The sequence below is a fragment of the Aethalodelphis obliquidens genome, unplaced genomic scaffold (genome assembly GCF_003676395.1).
Source record: "Aethalodelphis obliquidens isolate GAN/ISIS:26980383/991018 unplaced genomic scaffold, ASM367639v1 scaffold43, whole genome shotgun sequence".
In the NCBI taxonomy this organism is placed as follows: Eukaryota; Metazoa; Chordata; class Mammalia; order Artiodactyla; family Delphinidae; genus Aethalodelphis; species Aethalodelphis obliquidens.
The window spans coordinates 14,980,347-14,995,584 of record NW_020837987.1 but is presented as its reverse complement, the minus strand read 5'-3'; the positions used below and the strand labels follow the sequence as shown (position 1 = coordinate 14,995,584).

Sequence of the window (15,238 nt, the reverse complement as noted above, 5' to 3'; positions counted from 1 at the left end):
TGACATGATGAATAGGCAATTCTTTTCTCCTAACCATTCTATGCTTTTAAATATTGAACCCAAATATTGAAGGTCTCTAGCAGATGGTGTAACAACTATTGCTCTTATTGACACCATCACACAGGCCAACATAAGCATAATGGGAATACCAGAGGAGAAGAGAGAGAGAGGAATAGAAAAATGTTTTCCGAATAAATAATGGCTGAAAACCTCCCAAATTTATTACACCAACCTACATATCTAGGAGACTCAATGAACTCAAATAGGATCAATGTGAAGAGACCCACAATCAGATACATACTAGTAAAAACGCTGAAACTCAAAGAAAAGGAGAAAATCTTAAAAGCAGAAAGAGAAAAATGACTTTACACATACAAAGAAACCCAATAAAATTAATAGCTGATTTTTCATCAGAAATGTTGGAGGCCAGAGGCAGTGGTGTAACATATTCAAAGTGCTCAAAGAATAAAACTATCAACCAGGAATCCTATACCCAGCAAAGCTATCTTTCAAAAGTGAAGGCAAGGGCTTCCCTGGTGGCGCAGTGGTTGGGAGTCCGCCTGCCGATGCAGGGGACACGGGTTCGTGCCCCAGTCCGGGAGGATCCCACATGCCGCGGAGCGGCTGGGCCCGTGAGCCATGGCTGCTGGGCCTGCGTGTCCGGGGCCTGTGCCCCACAACGGGAGAGACCACAGCAGTGAGAGGCCCGCGTACCGGAAAAAAAAAAAAAAAAAGTGAAGGCAAAATAAAGACATTCCCAGATAAAACTGAGAGAATTTCTTGCTAGTAAACCAGCCTTATAAGAAATATTAAAGGAAGTTCTTCAGGCTGAAAGTAAAGTGATTCCAGGTGGTAATGTGAACACACAGGAAAAAACTAGTAAAGGTAATTATGTAATTATAAAGATAGTGTAAAGGCATAGTTTTTTCTCCTGTATCCTCTCAACTGACTTAAAAACAATTGTATAAAATAATATGCATATAAAGTATTGTTGGGCCTATAACATATATATTTGCCTATAACAACCAAAGGAGGTAAGTGGGAGGAAAGCTATATTGGGCTAAGGAAATGACTACAGATGGTAAAATATTAATTATAACAATGTATAGTTGGGTTTGTAACATTAATATGTATAAAAGTAATTCCACAGAAAGAGAAAAAAAGGGAATAGAGCTATATAGGAGTAACAATTCTATGTCTCACTAAAATTAAGCTAGTATAAATCTGACCCTGATTCTGATCAATTAAAATGTATATGGTAAACCCCAAACAAGAACTAAAAAAAAAAAAAGAAGAATACATAAAGAATCCTTACAACTCAATAACAAACAGAGGGAGAAAACGCAAGAGGGAGGAGATATGGGGATATATGTGTATGTATAGCTGATTCACTTTGTTATAAAGCAGAAATTAATGTACCATTGTAAAGCAATTATACTCCAATAAAGATGTTAAAAAATAACAAATAGACAAATAGTCCAATTTATTTTAAAGATTTATTTAGTTAGTTAGTTTTGGCTGCACCGGGTCTTAGTTACAGCATGTGGACTCTTAGTTGCAGTAGTTGCAGCATGCATGTGGGATCTAGTTCCTTGACCAGGGATCAAACCTGGGCCCTCCACACTGGGAGTGCGAAGTCTTACCCACTGGACCACCAGGGAAGTCCCTAGCCAGTCCCAAAAGACCACATATTTATATGATTCCTTTCATATAAATGGAAATGTCCATAACAGGCAAACCTATAGAGGTAGGAAATAGATCAGTGGTTTCTTAGGTCTGGGAGCGGATGGGGAGATAGGGAGGTAATTGCTGAATGGTATAGGGATTGAGATGGTGAAAATCCAATTCACTGTGGTGGTGGTTGTACACACCTCAATATACTAAGAACCACTGAATTGTACACTTTACCTGTGTGAATTGTATGGGATGTGAATCTCAAGAAAGCTGTTTAAATAATCCAAGTAGAAATTTGTTTGCAATTGTATTAAATCTATAGGTTATTTGTGAGGCACTGACGTTAGTATAACACACACTCACCCCAACCAAGAGTGTAGCACGTCTTTGCTTTCACTCAGTTCATTTTGGGGTCCTTTATTAGATTTTAAGTTTTTGCCACAGAATCTTATGTTTTCTTATTTGCCAGTTCCTAGATGGTTTCTAGATTTTGTTGGGATGGTGAATAGTATCTTTAATTACACTGTATGTTTGTTTATTGTTGGTGAAAAGCAAAGGAATTGATTTTTGTAGATTAATCTCGTAACTGGGGACCTTGTGATATTTCTTATTATTTGTTCTCATAGTTTGTTCATTCCACTGGCTTTACTGGGTATATAATTATATGATGTTCAAATAATGACAGCTTTCTCTATTGCCTTTTAGCCTTTACACCTTTCTTTTTCTATTTGACTATAACTTCGCATACTTCAGTAATTATTGGTTTACTCAAGTTCTCTATTTTTTTTTTTTGCGGTACACGGGCCTCTCACTGTTGTGGCCTCTCCCGTTTGCGGAGCACGGGCTCCGGACGCGCAGGCTCAGCGGCCATGGCTCACGGGCCCAGCCGCTCCGCGGCACGTGGGATCCTCCCAGACCGGGGCACGAACCCGAGTCCCCTGCATCGGCAGGCGGACTCTCAACCACTGCGCCACCAGGGAAGCCCTCAAGTTCTCTATTTTTGTGTAATTTTTAGCATTTTATATTTTTCTAGTAATTGAACCGTTTCATCTAGATTTTAAATGTTAGCCCATTGTTAGTCATAATCACGATGTTGTTCTTTTTTATATCTCTGCCTCGGTCAATATTATTTACTCTGTTACAGTTTGTATTTTATCTGCAGCCAATCTCTTTTCTTCCTATTTGATTTTGCTAAAAGTCACTTTATCTTAGTAACTTTTTCAAAAATTAAACCAGTTTTCGGTTTTGTTAATCTTCTTTTCTTCCCCCGTTCATTTCATTGATTTCTGCCCATATCTTTAAAATCATTTCTTTTGCATTTGTTTCTGTGGTTTTCCTTTATTGCTTATTTCCCCACTGTTTGAGTTAGATGCTTAACCCATTGCAGAAAAATATATCTGTTGAATAAAATTATTATCAAATGCTTTTTCTCTATCTATGAAGATTGTCATCTGTCCATTCATCTGTCAAAGTGGTGAATTAATTAATTAATAGATTTTTCTAACGCTAAACAACCTTGCACATCTGGTATAACCTCATCAAATGTCATATTTTTAATATATTGATGAAATCAAATGGTAATATTTTTATTTAGGATTTTTTTGATTCATGTGAGAAGAAATAGCTTTTCCTTATTCATGCTGTTCTTGACGTTCTTGTATTAACACTGTATCACCTTGGGGCAGGGGAGGATTTTGTAAATGATCCCGCAAAAGTACCAAGTGAAAGCACTTAGAAATTTGACTACATTAAAACTAAGAACTTCTAATCAATAGACGACACTATCAAGAAAGTAAAAGAACAAGTCACAGGTTTGCAATGCATAACTGACAAAGGATTAGTATGCAGAATATATAAAGACCACCAAATAGTAAGAAGGAGACACCAGTATAAAAATTTTTCCAAATGTATTTACATTTTTTCTTCCAGTTTTATTGAGATATAATTGACATACAGCAGTGCATAAGTTTAAGGTGTACAGCATAATGACTTGGCTTATATTATGAAATGACTACCTCAATGAACATATCTCATATAGATATAAAATTAAAGAAATAGAAAAAAATTCCCCTGTGATAACTCTTAGGATTTACTCTTTTAACAGCTTTCATATATATCAATGTTAATTATATTTATCGTGTGTACTTTTAAATAGAGTGGTGGGTTCGTGGGTGGTCTTTTTAATGCCTCAATATTTACATATCTGTTATTTTACACGTATCAGATATTACAAAATTGCCAAAGAGATTGTTTTTAAGGCAGAGCTGGTGTTCCTCTTCCTGTCATCTTTGTCCCCCGACTCCACCCCAGCTGTGGCTTCCTGCCCACAAGGCTGCCAGGAGCTGTCACTGCTCAGGATCAGACACCAAAGTCCAGTTGTGTTTGGAATCGGTGGAGAGATTCAGAGGGGAACTTTACTTGCCTCCCCAAAGGAATTTCCAGAACCCAAGCTCACACTGCTATCTGGCCTGGCTCACACAAACCACCTGGACTTTGAAAAGAAGCACTTTGCTCCTGGAAATGATGAGGCTGGCATTCTAGGAGGAGGTGGTGGCTTGGGGTTGGAGCAGAGGAGAGGTTGTTCAAATGAATGAATGAAGGGCTTCCCTGGTGGCGCAGTGGTTGAGAGTCCGCCTGCCGATGCAGGGGACACGGGTTCGTGCCTCGGTCCGGGAAGATCCCACATGCCGCGGAGTGGCTGGGCCCATGAGCCATGGCCGCTGAGCCTGCGCATCCGGAGCCTGTGCTCCGCAACGGGAGAGGCCCGCGTACCAAAAAAAAAAAAAAAAAAAAAAAAAAAAAGCCATCCCATGCTTTGCACACTTCTCTCAACTGACCCTAAAATGGAAGGATACACTGACCTCATATATTCTGGTAGAGAACGAGTAACCTGAATCTAATCATCATAAGGAAACATCAGGCAAACTCAAGTGAAGCACTTCTATTTTTTTTAAAGGGAGAGAGTTGTTCTTCCAAATTGTCAATCTCATAAATATAGAAATGTTCCAGATTCAACTAAAGGCTGGATCCTGGGGATGGGGAAAGTGTGAGGAAGGACAGCATTTGGGTCAATGGACAAAATTGGCAAATCACCAGTAGATTAGACAAGTATCATGTAAATGTTATATTTACTGAGGTTGATTACAGGTGGTTACGTAAGAGAACATCTCTATTCTTAAGAAATACACGCTGAAGTATTTAAAGGTAAAGGCCCATGATGTGTAGAACTAACCCTTACATGCTTTAGAAAATATATGTATATTGAGAAATGAAAACCAGCTGGAATTAAAACTCTGCCCCACCATCCATCTATGGACACAGATAAAGCCAACCGTAAAGTTAACAGGAAACATCCCCACCCCCGGGGATATGCTGCAGCTGTAGTGTTCTAATAACTCCCTTTATGGGTAACTAGGGCTATTTTACTCACTGAGAAGCTTAGTTCTCAAAAATCACAGGCTTTTGGAAACTTTCTTATTTGAAATTATATCCATAAGAATTCAACAGGGAGTTCCCTGGCGGTCCAGTGGTTAGGACTCGGCGCTTTCACTGCCATGGCCTGGGTTCAATCCCTGGTTGGGGAACTAAGATTCTGCAAGCCAGTGCCACGCAGCAAAAAAATAAATAAATAAAATAAACATCCTACTCTTGCCTGTAAGATGTAAGTCACTTTGACACAGACAAGAAGCCTCCATTTCCAGCCCTGATACAGAGATTTAGATAGAGTTTCTAGACACAACATGCCACATTTTTCTTAACTTTGTAGTTTCCAAGGAAACAGGACCCTGAGACCACTTTGCAGTCCAGACCTGATGTTGACTCATTTATACAAATCCCTGCTTTGCTCTCAAGCTATTAAAACACAGCTTCACTTAAATTTCATTCAAATTCCTCTCCTCACCCAAATTCTGTAGCTCGATCCAGCTCCTTTTTGGGGACGTGGTCTCTTTCATTGCAGTGAGTCAATAAACCTGACTTTGGTTTGTCCCTGGTGATTGGGTTAGGATGGAGTGGTGGGTGATGAGTGGATGGATGGATGGTTGAATGGGTAGATAGATAGATAGAGTGAAAATAGAGGAAAACTTCATTTAAAATGAATTCAGAAAGCCCAGAAGAGAGAGCTCTCATGCATATACCACACACTGCAGCCTGCATAACCAGAAGGAAGAAGGGAGATAAAAATTATTTTAACAAGGTCTGCTCATATAGAATGCTTTGTACAAAATTCTCTTGGTCTCAACTTCTTATGCATGATGATAAGAATGTTACTTTTTTCCTTCTGGGACAGGAGAGTACATTTTTTCACATGGGAATTTCACTTCCTGGTTTTAAGAAAAGGGAGGAGGATTCCTCCTTGCCCCAGCAAGATCCACTAACCACTGCTTGCAGTCAACAAGAAACCACCACGGGGGCTTCCCTGGAAGTCCAGTGGTTAAGACTCTTTGCTTTCAATGGAGGGGACGTGGGTTCGATCCTGGCTGGGAGACCAAGATCCCACATGCCCTGCGGCAGAGCCAAAAAAAGAAAAGAAAGAAACCACCACAACCTCAAAGTCTTGTTCTTCTCCAATAAACTTTTATTCAAAACAACCCTCCCCAATTTCCTCCTGAAACCTAATAAAAGCTGACCTGCTGTCCACCTCTTCGGACTTGCCTGTGGTTCACCACAGCTTTCTCTGCTCGAACTGTAATTCTTCTGCTATTCCTGAATAAACTCATTTTGCTGGTAAAATAACTTGCCACTTTATTTTTTCAGGTTGACAATAGATTGAGGATGATAAAGCTAAAGCAATGGGGTGAACGGTTAACAGTAAATAAATCTGGGTAAAGGGCATATACAAAATATTATTTTTATTTGTGCAAGTTATTTGTAAGTTTGAAATTATTTCCAAATAAAAAGTTTTGGTTCTTTTAAAAGGGGCTGAATTGGTTTGGACTAGTTTTTAGCAAATCTTTTGCAGGCCAAGGAAGAATTTTTTTTAAGTAATTTATTTATTTTATTTTTGGCTGCGTTGGGTCTTTGTTGCTGCACGCGGGCTTTCTCTAGTTGCGGCGAGCGGGGTCTGCTCTTCGTTGAGGTGCATGGGCTTCTCATTGCAATGGCTTCTCTTGTTGCAGAGCACGGGCTCTAGGCGCACAGGCGTCCTGGCGTGCGGGCTTTCAGTGGTTGTGGCTTGCGGGCTCTAGAGCGCAGGCTCAGTAGTTGTGGCACACGGGCTTAATTGTCTGCGGCATGTGGGATCTTCCTGGACCAGGGCTCAAACCTGTGTCCCCTGAGTTGGCAGGCGGACTCTTAACCACTGCGCCACCAGGGAATCCCCCAAAGGGAGAATTTTTATGTTGTGTTTTATATTGTAATTCAGCACATACTCAAGAACTCAAATTATGAGAACTATTTCTTTCCACTTTCTCTTCATTCTGATATTTTCTATGATTTCACTTTTTTAAAACTGGTTATGATACACCCGTGGAAATTCACCCATATTTTGAAACACTCTCGTAGTAAGATCTGAGCACCCATTACACTCTAAGCCTAACGGAATGTTAGACTCCGCCGATTCATGTTTTCTCTCCGTTGACTCGGGACCGGACTACATTTCCCAAAGTACCTCGGGGTGAGACCTGGCGGGTGGGGAGCCTGGGTCTGAGCTCTGATTGGAGACTGGGTGTGGTCCTCCAACTTGCAGGGAAAGGTGGGCGAGTCTCACGTGGAGGAGAGGGCGGGGCTTGAGAGAGGATCTGCATGAAGCCCACGATGGCTGCTGGGAAATGTTGTTCTGGGCAGGAGGTGGAGGGCCTGCCGCTCAGCCTCCTGGGATTCGTAGTCCTGGCAGGCCGGTGGAGCCCTGGTTCTTTATCTTCCCGCTGGGTCATTTCAGGCTTTGCGCCCTTCCTCCATCACTTCCCTGGGATCCCTTAACTCACCGAACCCGACCAACTGCCGAGGCCTTCTCCGGTCCGCGGCTCGGAGCTCTCAAACGGCAGGTGCTCCACAGAGAGCCAAAAGAGGTGGCATTGGCAAACGCCCTTGAGAGGCCTGGGAGGGCTTCTTGGAGAAGGCAGCAGGGTTCCCATATGCAGACCGGAATCAGCCCAGAAAGCAGCGTACAGGCGAGCTGATCTGATGCGTTAACACTCCTTGCAAATGCCCTCTACTCCCCACCCCGGACGTCTCTGTGTCCACAACTCTTTTCCCCTGGGCTAGTATGACACATACTGACCAAACAGTGGCACCTAGAGTGATGGAAGTCTTGATGAGGAAAGCCCCCGATCCAGTGGGAGCCCAGGTGAGTCACCCGACTGAGGCCTGGGGGACGCCAGGGAGGAAGAGAAGCAGTTAGAAATCCAGTTCATCTCAGGGTTCCCAACATGGCCCCACACAGGCATCTTCCTTCATTCAAAGAACTCCCACATGCCAGGGATGCTGGGGACGCAGAGCTGGTCATACCCAGCCCTGCCCCACAAGGGTGCCCAGTCTGGCTGATCAGGGTTAGCTAGGTCATGAGAGGAGTCAGGGGTTCGGGAGCACCAAAGGCAGCACCTAACCCTGCTGTGGGAGCTAGGGGGTAGGCAGGTTGATCAGGGTGACACATTAGCCAATTCTTGGACTTTTGCATATGCAAAGACAGTGTCTGGAGAGAGCAAGCAGAGGTGAAGGTGAGGTTAAAATAGCCGAGTAGGGATCAGAGCTGATGTTACAAAGGCCCCTCTGTGTCTGGCACTATTCTAGGAGGCAGATGATATCACCCCCATTATACAGATAGGGACACTGAGGAACAGCAAAGTTATGTCTCCCTCAGGTTGCACAGGTTAAGTGGCTGAGGTAGGATTAGAACCTGGGCCATCTGGCTCCAGAATCTAGGCAGGTAACCATTGAACTGCCCCCAACCACTCACTTCCCAGAATTTCAGGTCTGTGAGGTTGGACCTCTCCCAAGCAATAGCAGACATTCACCAATGTCTGCCTAATCTGCCCTTTGATTTTCTGTAAGACATCCTGCTGCCCCACTGCAACCCCGGAAACAAGCTTAGAGGGGGGATGAATTTTGAGCAAAGTCTTCAGTCCCCTGATCGAAGCCTTCCTGACCAGAGGCCACCCCCCTTCTTCTGTACCTCCTATGGGGCCTGTGGGGCTGAGAAATGACTCCTAAAGGGAGTGGGTGGCTTGTGCTCCCCCCTTCTGGAGATGACGGAGTGGCTCTTTCCTCCCACTGGAAGATCCAATGGTGAAACTTTAGGTGGGTGGTACCATGGCTGACGAAGGGGAAGGGACAGAGATGTAAGGACAGACAGGGTCACACTCCGATTCCTGGGCTCTGTGAGGCTATCAGGGTCCCGACCCTGATGCCAGTATGTGGGGAGACACTGGGTGTTTCCAAAAGAGCTCTTCCTCCAAAGAGTGCTGTCCACAGTGCTGAGCCCAAGATGGGTCTGGGTGTCCTCACTGCCCCAGGGGATTAATGGTGAGGAAGAAAATGTCGTGTGTGGCTTATGCTCCACCATTTCCCAAATGCTCACTTTCCTGGGCTCATGTGAACATCCCAAGAGCCATACAAGGTAGGGATAATGTGCCCATGTTCAGAAGAGGAAACTGAGCCTCAGAGGGAGGGAGGGACTGGCTCATGGCCTCACAGGCAGGGAGTGGAGGACGGATCAGTTGGGAGGGAGCCTAAGCTTCCAGGCTAGGTAGGTCCTCATGTTTGTGTCTAAACACATGCTCTGGAGTTGGGGGAAGGGGAAGGGAGTAGTCATGACCATAATGTCATGACTTTACATGACATGAGGGTACCATCTGGTGAAACAAGTTTGAGACACACTAAAAAAAATTAAATGAGGGTCTTTCCTGCAGGACTTGTCAGAGCCTTTAGCTCCTTTGTGCCTCCCAGATCTCTTTGATCAGGACCAAGGCCAAGGCCTGGGACGATGACTGACAGGCCCTGGGTCCCAAAGGCCTTGAGTGGGGCACGATGGGGGTGGAGGCGTCAGCAGCGTGTGCACTCGTGTAGTCCAAACATGTGTGTGCAGTAGCGGATGCCCGTGTGTACATATGTACGTGTTGTCCATCACTCTGATCTGGGGATCAAACAATACCTGTAAAAGGGGGATGGGACCTTGCCCTTCCTGCCTTGCCCCGCAGAGAGATAAAGGCCAAAAGTGCCTCCACTGCCTGCTCAAGTCAGATTCCACAAGGCTTTATTGGCGCCGGACCTAGCCTGGTGCCCACCGCTTCCAGGAAAGACAGGCAAGGAAGGGGTCCCGGCCCCGCAGGAGCCCCCCAGGGATCGGCCACAAAGGGCGGATGGTGGGATGGAGTGGAGAGGCGGGGGACCGGGCCCGCTTAAAAGGGGAACTCGCAAACATAGTAGAGGCGCCGCTCGCAGTCATGGTCCCACCAGGAGCCGTCGTCCGAGGCCTGCGCCACGCAGTTCTCGAGCGCGCCGCCGTTAGGCTGGTTGGGGCTGAGCGGGTGCGGCGTGGCGCTGGGCCGGGCGCCGGGCTCGGGGCTGGGGGAGCGGTGCCAGGCGAAGAAGGACACGCGCTGGCCGTTCTCGAAGAGGTAGAGGCCCTCGGCGCGCCGGTCGTGCACACCCAGCCACACGGGCCAGTTGTAGGGGGCAAGCGCCGTGCGCAGATAGCGAGTAAGCACTTCCATCTGCTGACGATCCGCCGGCTGCGCCAGGCTTCCGCCCCGCGCCACGCACCGCGCCTGCGCCGCTGCCTGAGCCTCGAAGTCGCGCGAGAGCAGGAAGCACTTGTGGCCTAGACGCACCCCCTTCAGGCAGCCTGCGGGCGGGGCGGAGCGGAGGTGGGATTAGTGTCTCAAGGGCGGAGCGGAGGCGGGCTCAGAACCGCCAGGGGCTGGGCGATGGCGTCAGGGCCGCCAGGGGCGGGGCCAGACTGTTGGGGCGGGACTGTAGGGGGCGTGGTGCGGCCAGAGTAGTTTCGGCTCCACAGCACTGTGGGGAGCGTTCCTCCCCACAAGCCCGTCTGCTCCCCGCATTCACCCTCCCCATCAACCAACACACCCCAAATCTGCAAGAACCCCCTCGCCCCTGACACCCAGGGTCCTCACGTCTCCTCAGACTTTTCCGGACCCCTTTTGCCACCAGTCCCCCATCTGACCCGGATCGTCCCTCTTTCCCCGCCCCGCACGGTGCGACTCACCCTCCAAGCGGCCATGCTCGCGTTCGGAGCGGCTCTGCGCCTCCTTCAGGGCTTGCAAGGCGTCGCGGGTGTCACCCGCCACCTCCCGCAGCTGCCGCAGCCCCCGGCTCAGCTCGGCCACGCGGGTGTCCAACGCGTGCAGACGGACGTGCACCTGGTGCAGGCCTGCGTCCAGGCCGGCCAGGCGACCCACTGCGTATGGACAGGGCGCACGCTGGACCGTGACCCTGGGGGCGGAGCCAGGGGACCAGAGGACCTGGGGGGACCGGGACCTAGGGCTTCTGGGGCGGAGTTGGGGTGGGGGTGGGGGTACTCAGGACTCCTGGAAGGTAGGGGCCGGTGGCTCCGGGCTCTTGGGAGGCAAGGCCGGGGATCCGGAGCTCCTGGGGGTATAGGGGCTCCGAGCTGGGCAGTGGGCAACTGAAAGACCCCGGGGCAGTGATAGGACGGTTCGTTTTTGTGAAAATGACCACGGAGGCCTGGGGGCAGGGCGGAGCTAATGATTACTCACGGATATAAGTGAAGGTGTCTTCAGAGGTGGGAGAGGGGCTGGGGCTGAAGTAGGGAGTTGTGGTTGGTTCCTCCTCGCCTTCCTCCCCCTGACCGTCCTTCTCAGTCGCCCAGGCCCCTTTGCCTCCAGGGTTTCCCTCAGGATTTTCGTCCCCCCTCCTAGCAGGCAGTCCCAGGGCTTCCCGTAAATGCTGAGGCAGGGGAGGGATGGTCAGGGCCAGCCTGGCAGCTGCAATCTGACCCCCCAGACACTCCAGCCACCCCTTTCCAGCTGTAAGCTGGCTCTCTGCCCCGAGCCCCTACTCTGAACCCGTCACCCTCATCCTCTGAGCCTAACCCATCCCTCCCGTTGCCCATTTCCCTGACCCTCAAATACGCCCCTCCCAAGCCCACAGTCACCCAGCCGGGTCCCCCCACTAGAGTCCCAGCACTCCCCTAACTCACCTTCAGCATCAGGGCCTCCCTCTCCCGCTCCTCCTCCTGGGGGCTAGCGCATCCCCCCTCCCGCTCCCTCTGGGCTCCCCAAACTCCATGACTGAAGCCCAGGAGCTGGGGTACCACCAGAGCCCCGAGGAGCCAGGCTGCCTGCATCAGGCTGGGCTCGGAGCACCAAAGGCTGCAGAAGGATGTCTCTGAGGAGAGGGATGTTTCTGGGGACTGGAGTGTGTGCAGACCACCAGCCCCCTGGTCCGTTTCTCTCTGGTCCCTCTCCTCCCAACTCCCAGCTCCTGTCTCGTCCGTGGTCCGTTGGTCTCCGCTCCTCTGTGTGTGTCTCTCCCCGCCTCTCCTGGCTCCCTCGAGGCCCTGCCTCTGTGGCCGGAAACCTCCAACGTTCCAAAGCTTGGATCCCGCCTGCCTTGGGTCTCCGCACACACCCTCCTCTTCCCACTTTCCAGAGCTTGCTTCCGTCCTGTCCTGCTCTTTCCTTCTGCCACAGCCAAAGTTCCAGAAGGTCAGGAAAAGGATGGAGCCGGCTCCCCAAGGGATCCTGGGGCACAGCCTCTGCCCAGGAACCTCTTCAGGGAGTTGTCGGGGATGGGCCCTGCTCCCCTCTCTTCCCCCTGGCCAGCGCTCAGGACAGGGGAGACCTCAAGGTCTTGCTGAGGTTGTTATTATCCTGTGGCCACCGTGGCCCACACACCCTGCGGGAGGAGGCTTTCCCACCATTCGCAAGCTCTAGACCGCCTCCTGTCCCCAGATCTCCCGCCCTGTCCTCCAAGCCCTTGCCCCAGATGCAAATGAGTGTCTGTGCCTGTCTGTGGGGACACATGCGAAGAGCACGCGTGTGGCTGTGTGTGCAGCCCTAGAAGGTGGGGCTGTTGGATCCATCTGCCTTGCTTTCCTGGAAACCTCCTGCAGGCCGGGTCCTGGGTGGGGCGACGCTGGGGATTCCAGCTGTTCACAGCCCAGCAGACAGACCCACAGGGTGATGGGCTGGGGCAGAGGAGCGGGGAGAGGCTGGGTGGGTGGGGTCAGGAAAGCTTTTTCCGGGAGGTGGAGTAGACAGATGCCAGCTGGGTGCACAGAGAGCTCTGAGCATTCAGCAAGGTACCTCATCTCCCGCCTGGACCACTGCAGTCGCCTCTTCCTGCCTCTCCCCCTCCTTCCTCCCAAGCCCCTCCAATCCACACAGCTTGCCGCAGCCAGAGCAATGCTTCCAAACCACCATAAATCAGATCACATCACTCCCCACTCCCCTGCTCCCCCCAGCTTCCCATCATATGTGGGAGGGAAGCCAAGCCCTGTCCTTTGCGCAGGCCTGGCCTGCCCAGCAGTGGGGGCTGGGAAGGATGGGTCCTTCGCACCTCCGCAAGCTCATCACCCCCATTCCCCTTGCGCCCTAACTCCCCCCATCCCGCCCCCACCCTCCACAAGCTCCAGCCACACCGGCCTCTTCGCTACTTCCTGAATGCTAAGCTCTTTCCCACTTCAGAGCTTTTGCGCTAGCCTTTTCCTCCTTCTAGAAGACTCTTCCCCCAGCTCCTTCTCATCATTGAGGTCTCAGCTCAGGGAGGCCTTCCCCACGTTAGTTTATTCAAACACCTCATTTTATCTTTTCGGTTGAATCAAGACTGGCGTTGCCTTGTTTGTTTGTTTACTTGTTCAGTGTCTGTCTCCCGCCAATGAAGGCAGGCGGCTGTGTGCATTGCTGTATCCCCAGAGGTAGAACGGGGCCAGCTCCGCACGTAGTAGGTACTCAATCATTTGAGAGAGAAAGGAAGTAGTCTTTCCTGCGGGGTAACAGCTCAGCCAGAAGACCGAACACTGGATGGTTGTGTTTAGGTGGCAACTCGAGTTCCCCGTGGCACTGGGGGTAGGGGTGGCAGCCGGGGTAGAGGTGGGGAAGGCAGTGGAAGAGAGGCTGCAGAGGCAAAGGAAGCAGGAGGGCAGGCCGTGCCCACTCTATGCCAGGCCCGTGCGTCATGTAGGGTTTTCCCAGCCTCAGCCCGGCTGGTTGTGCAAGAGAACACGGAGCTCACGGGCCAGGATCGCAGGGCCCACCCTTCAAGGGAGAAAATCGAGGCTCGGAGAGGGGCCGGCTCAGCCTGCTGGAGGTGACCAGCGTGGCGGCAGCTAGCCAAAGCTTCTGGCTCTAAGCAAAAGCAGGGCATCTGCCCTCAGCTGCCGGGAGCCCTAGGAGGGGCCTTGGAAATCGATGCATCCAGCCTTCCATTTTCCGAGAAAGCAGAGGGCAGTGTGACCTTGGGCAGGCTGCCCACCACCTCAGAGCCTGAGCCTGTCTCAGGCGCCCATGAAGGGCCTGGGGACCCCTCACTGAGAGAGAATACACAGGCCGGAAAGGCCTTGTAGGCCGTGGAAGGGTACACAGCCCCTCTCACAGGTGGTGCCAAGATGGGCAGCTGTTCTCTCCCCAGGCTCAGCTGCTCACCACCTGGGCCGGTGGATGTGTGTCCGGAACCGGGCCTCCTGGGGCTGGGCCAGCACCTGCTCCAGCTCATACCCTGGTACGCGCGAGCCTGCAGCTGGAGGTGCACCCACAGGCTGCTTAGAACTGCCCTCTGCAGGTGCCTGTGCTCCGGCTGGTGGCCCTGTTGGAGCTGGGAGAAGGGTAGGAGCCTGGGCTGCGGCGATGCTCTCACCGCTGCCCTACGGGATCTGCCCCATCTCTGCGGGTGTGTCCCATGCACCAAGGAGCTGAGCTGCTGAGATGCCTGGGGGTATCCGTGTGAGGAAGGAGGACAGGCAGCTGTGGAGTGCCCAGTACTGGACCACAGCAGTCTGAAGACTCTGAGTCAGGCTCCCTGTCTCTGATCCACCACCTCTCTCTGACTGGGTGACCTTGGGCAAGTTACTTAACCTCTCTGGGCCTTGGTTTCCCCCTCTGGTAAATGGGGATGGCACAAGTCTGCAGCCCAGAGGACCGGTGTGAGGAGCTGAAGAGTAAATCCAGAACGGAGCCTGGCGCACAGGGAGTGTTCAGGAAATGTCAGCAATAATCCTCACGGAGGGGAGCGAAGGCACAGGGTCGTGCCTCTGCATGGGCGTGTGCACACCTGCGTGACGGAGGGCCAGGTGGGTGAGTATGATGGAGATGCAAGCACACATCTCCCTCCAGTTCTGTGTCTGTTTCAGGGTTCCGTGTGAGCTGGAGTTCTGAGCAAGCACAGCCGGCTGCGTGCCCGCGTGTGGGGGGTGGGTAGATGCGTGTGCTCTGCCGTGTGCATGCTCCGGCACTCGGGTGTGATATGTACATGATGTAGCTGGGTGTGTTCATGGTAATGTACACCCAGAGCCCTGCATGCCCTGGAGAGAATGTACATGTGGAGATATCTGCAGGGGCAGGGCCAGCTAGCGACTCTCTGCACCTGTGCCTCGGAGGAAGGTGTGTGTGTGTGTGTGTGTGTGTGTGTGTGTGTGTGTGTGTGTGTG

General features: G+C 50.6%; 1 protein-coding gene across 1 annotated transcript; it reads right to left on the bottom strand.

Moving 5' to 3' along the window:
- Positions 1-9,843: 9,843 nt before the first annotated feature.
- CLEC11A (C-type lectin domain containing 11A) lies at positions 9,844-12,774 on the bottom strand. Its single transcript, XM_027079147.1, has 4 exons — positions 11,792-12,774; positions 11,349-11,538; positions 10,838-11,029; positions 9,844-10,456 (listed from the first exon to the last, which is right to left on the bottom strand). Exons 1-4 carry the CDS (start codon positions 11,936-11,938, stop codon positions 10,011-10,013), a joined length of 975 nt encoding a protein of 324 aa, XP_026934948.1. The 5' UTR covers positions 11,939-12,774; the 3' UTR covers positions 9,844-10,010.
- Positions 12,775-15,238: the final 2,464 nt, after the last annotated feature.

Excerpts from the sequence above, each read along its gene's own strand:
- CLEC11A (XM_027079147.1), bottom strand. The coding sequence starts at position 11,938 with ATGCAGGCAGCCTGGCTCCTCGGGGCTCTGGTGGTACCCCAGCTCCTG. Across the intron at positions 11,539-11,791 it reads GGGAGGCCCTGATGCTGAAG|CATTTACGGGAAGCCCTGGG; the intron begins GTGAGTTAGGGG and ends CCCCTGCCTCAG. Across the intron at positions 10,457-10,837 it reads CGAGCATGGCCGCTTGGAGG|GCTGCCTGAAGGGGGTGCGT; the intron begins GTGAGTCGCACC and ends CCCCGCCCGCAG.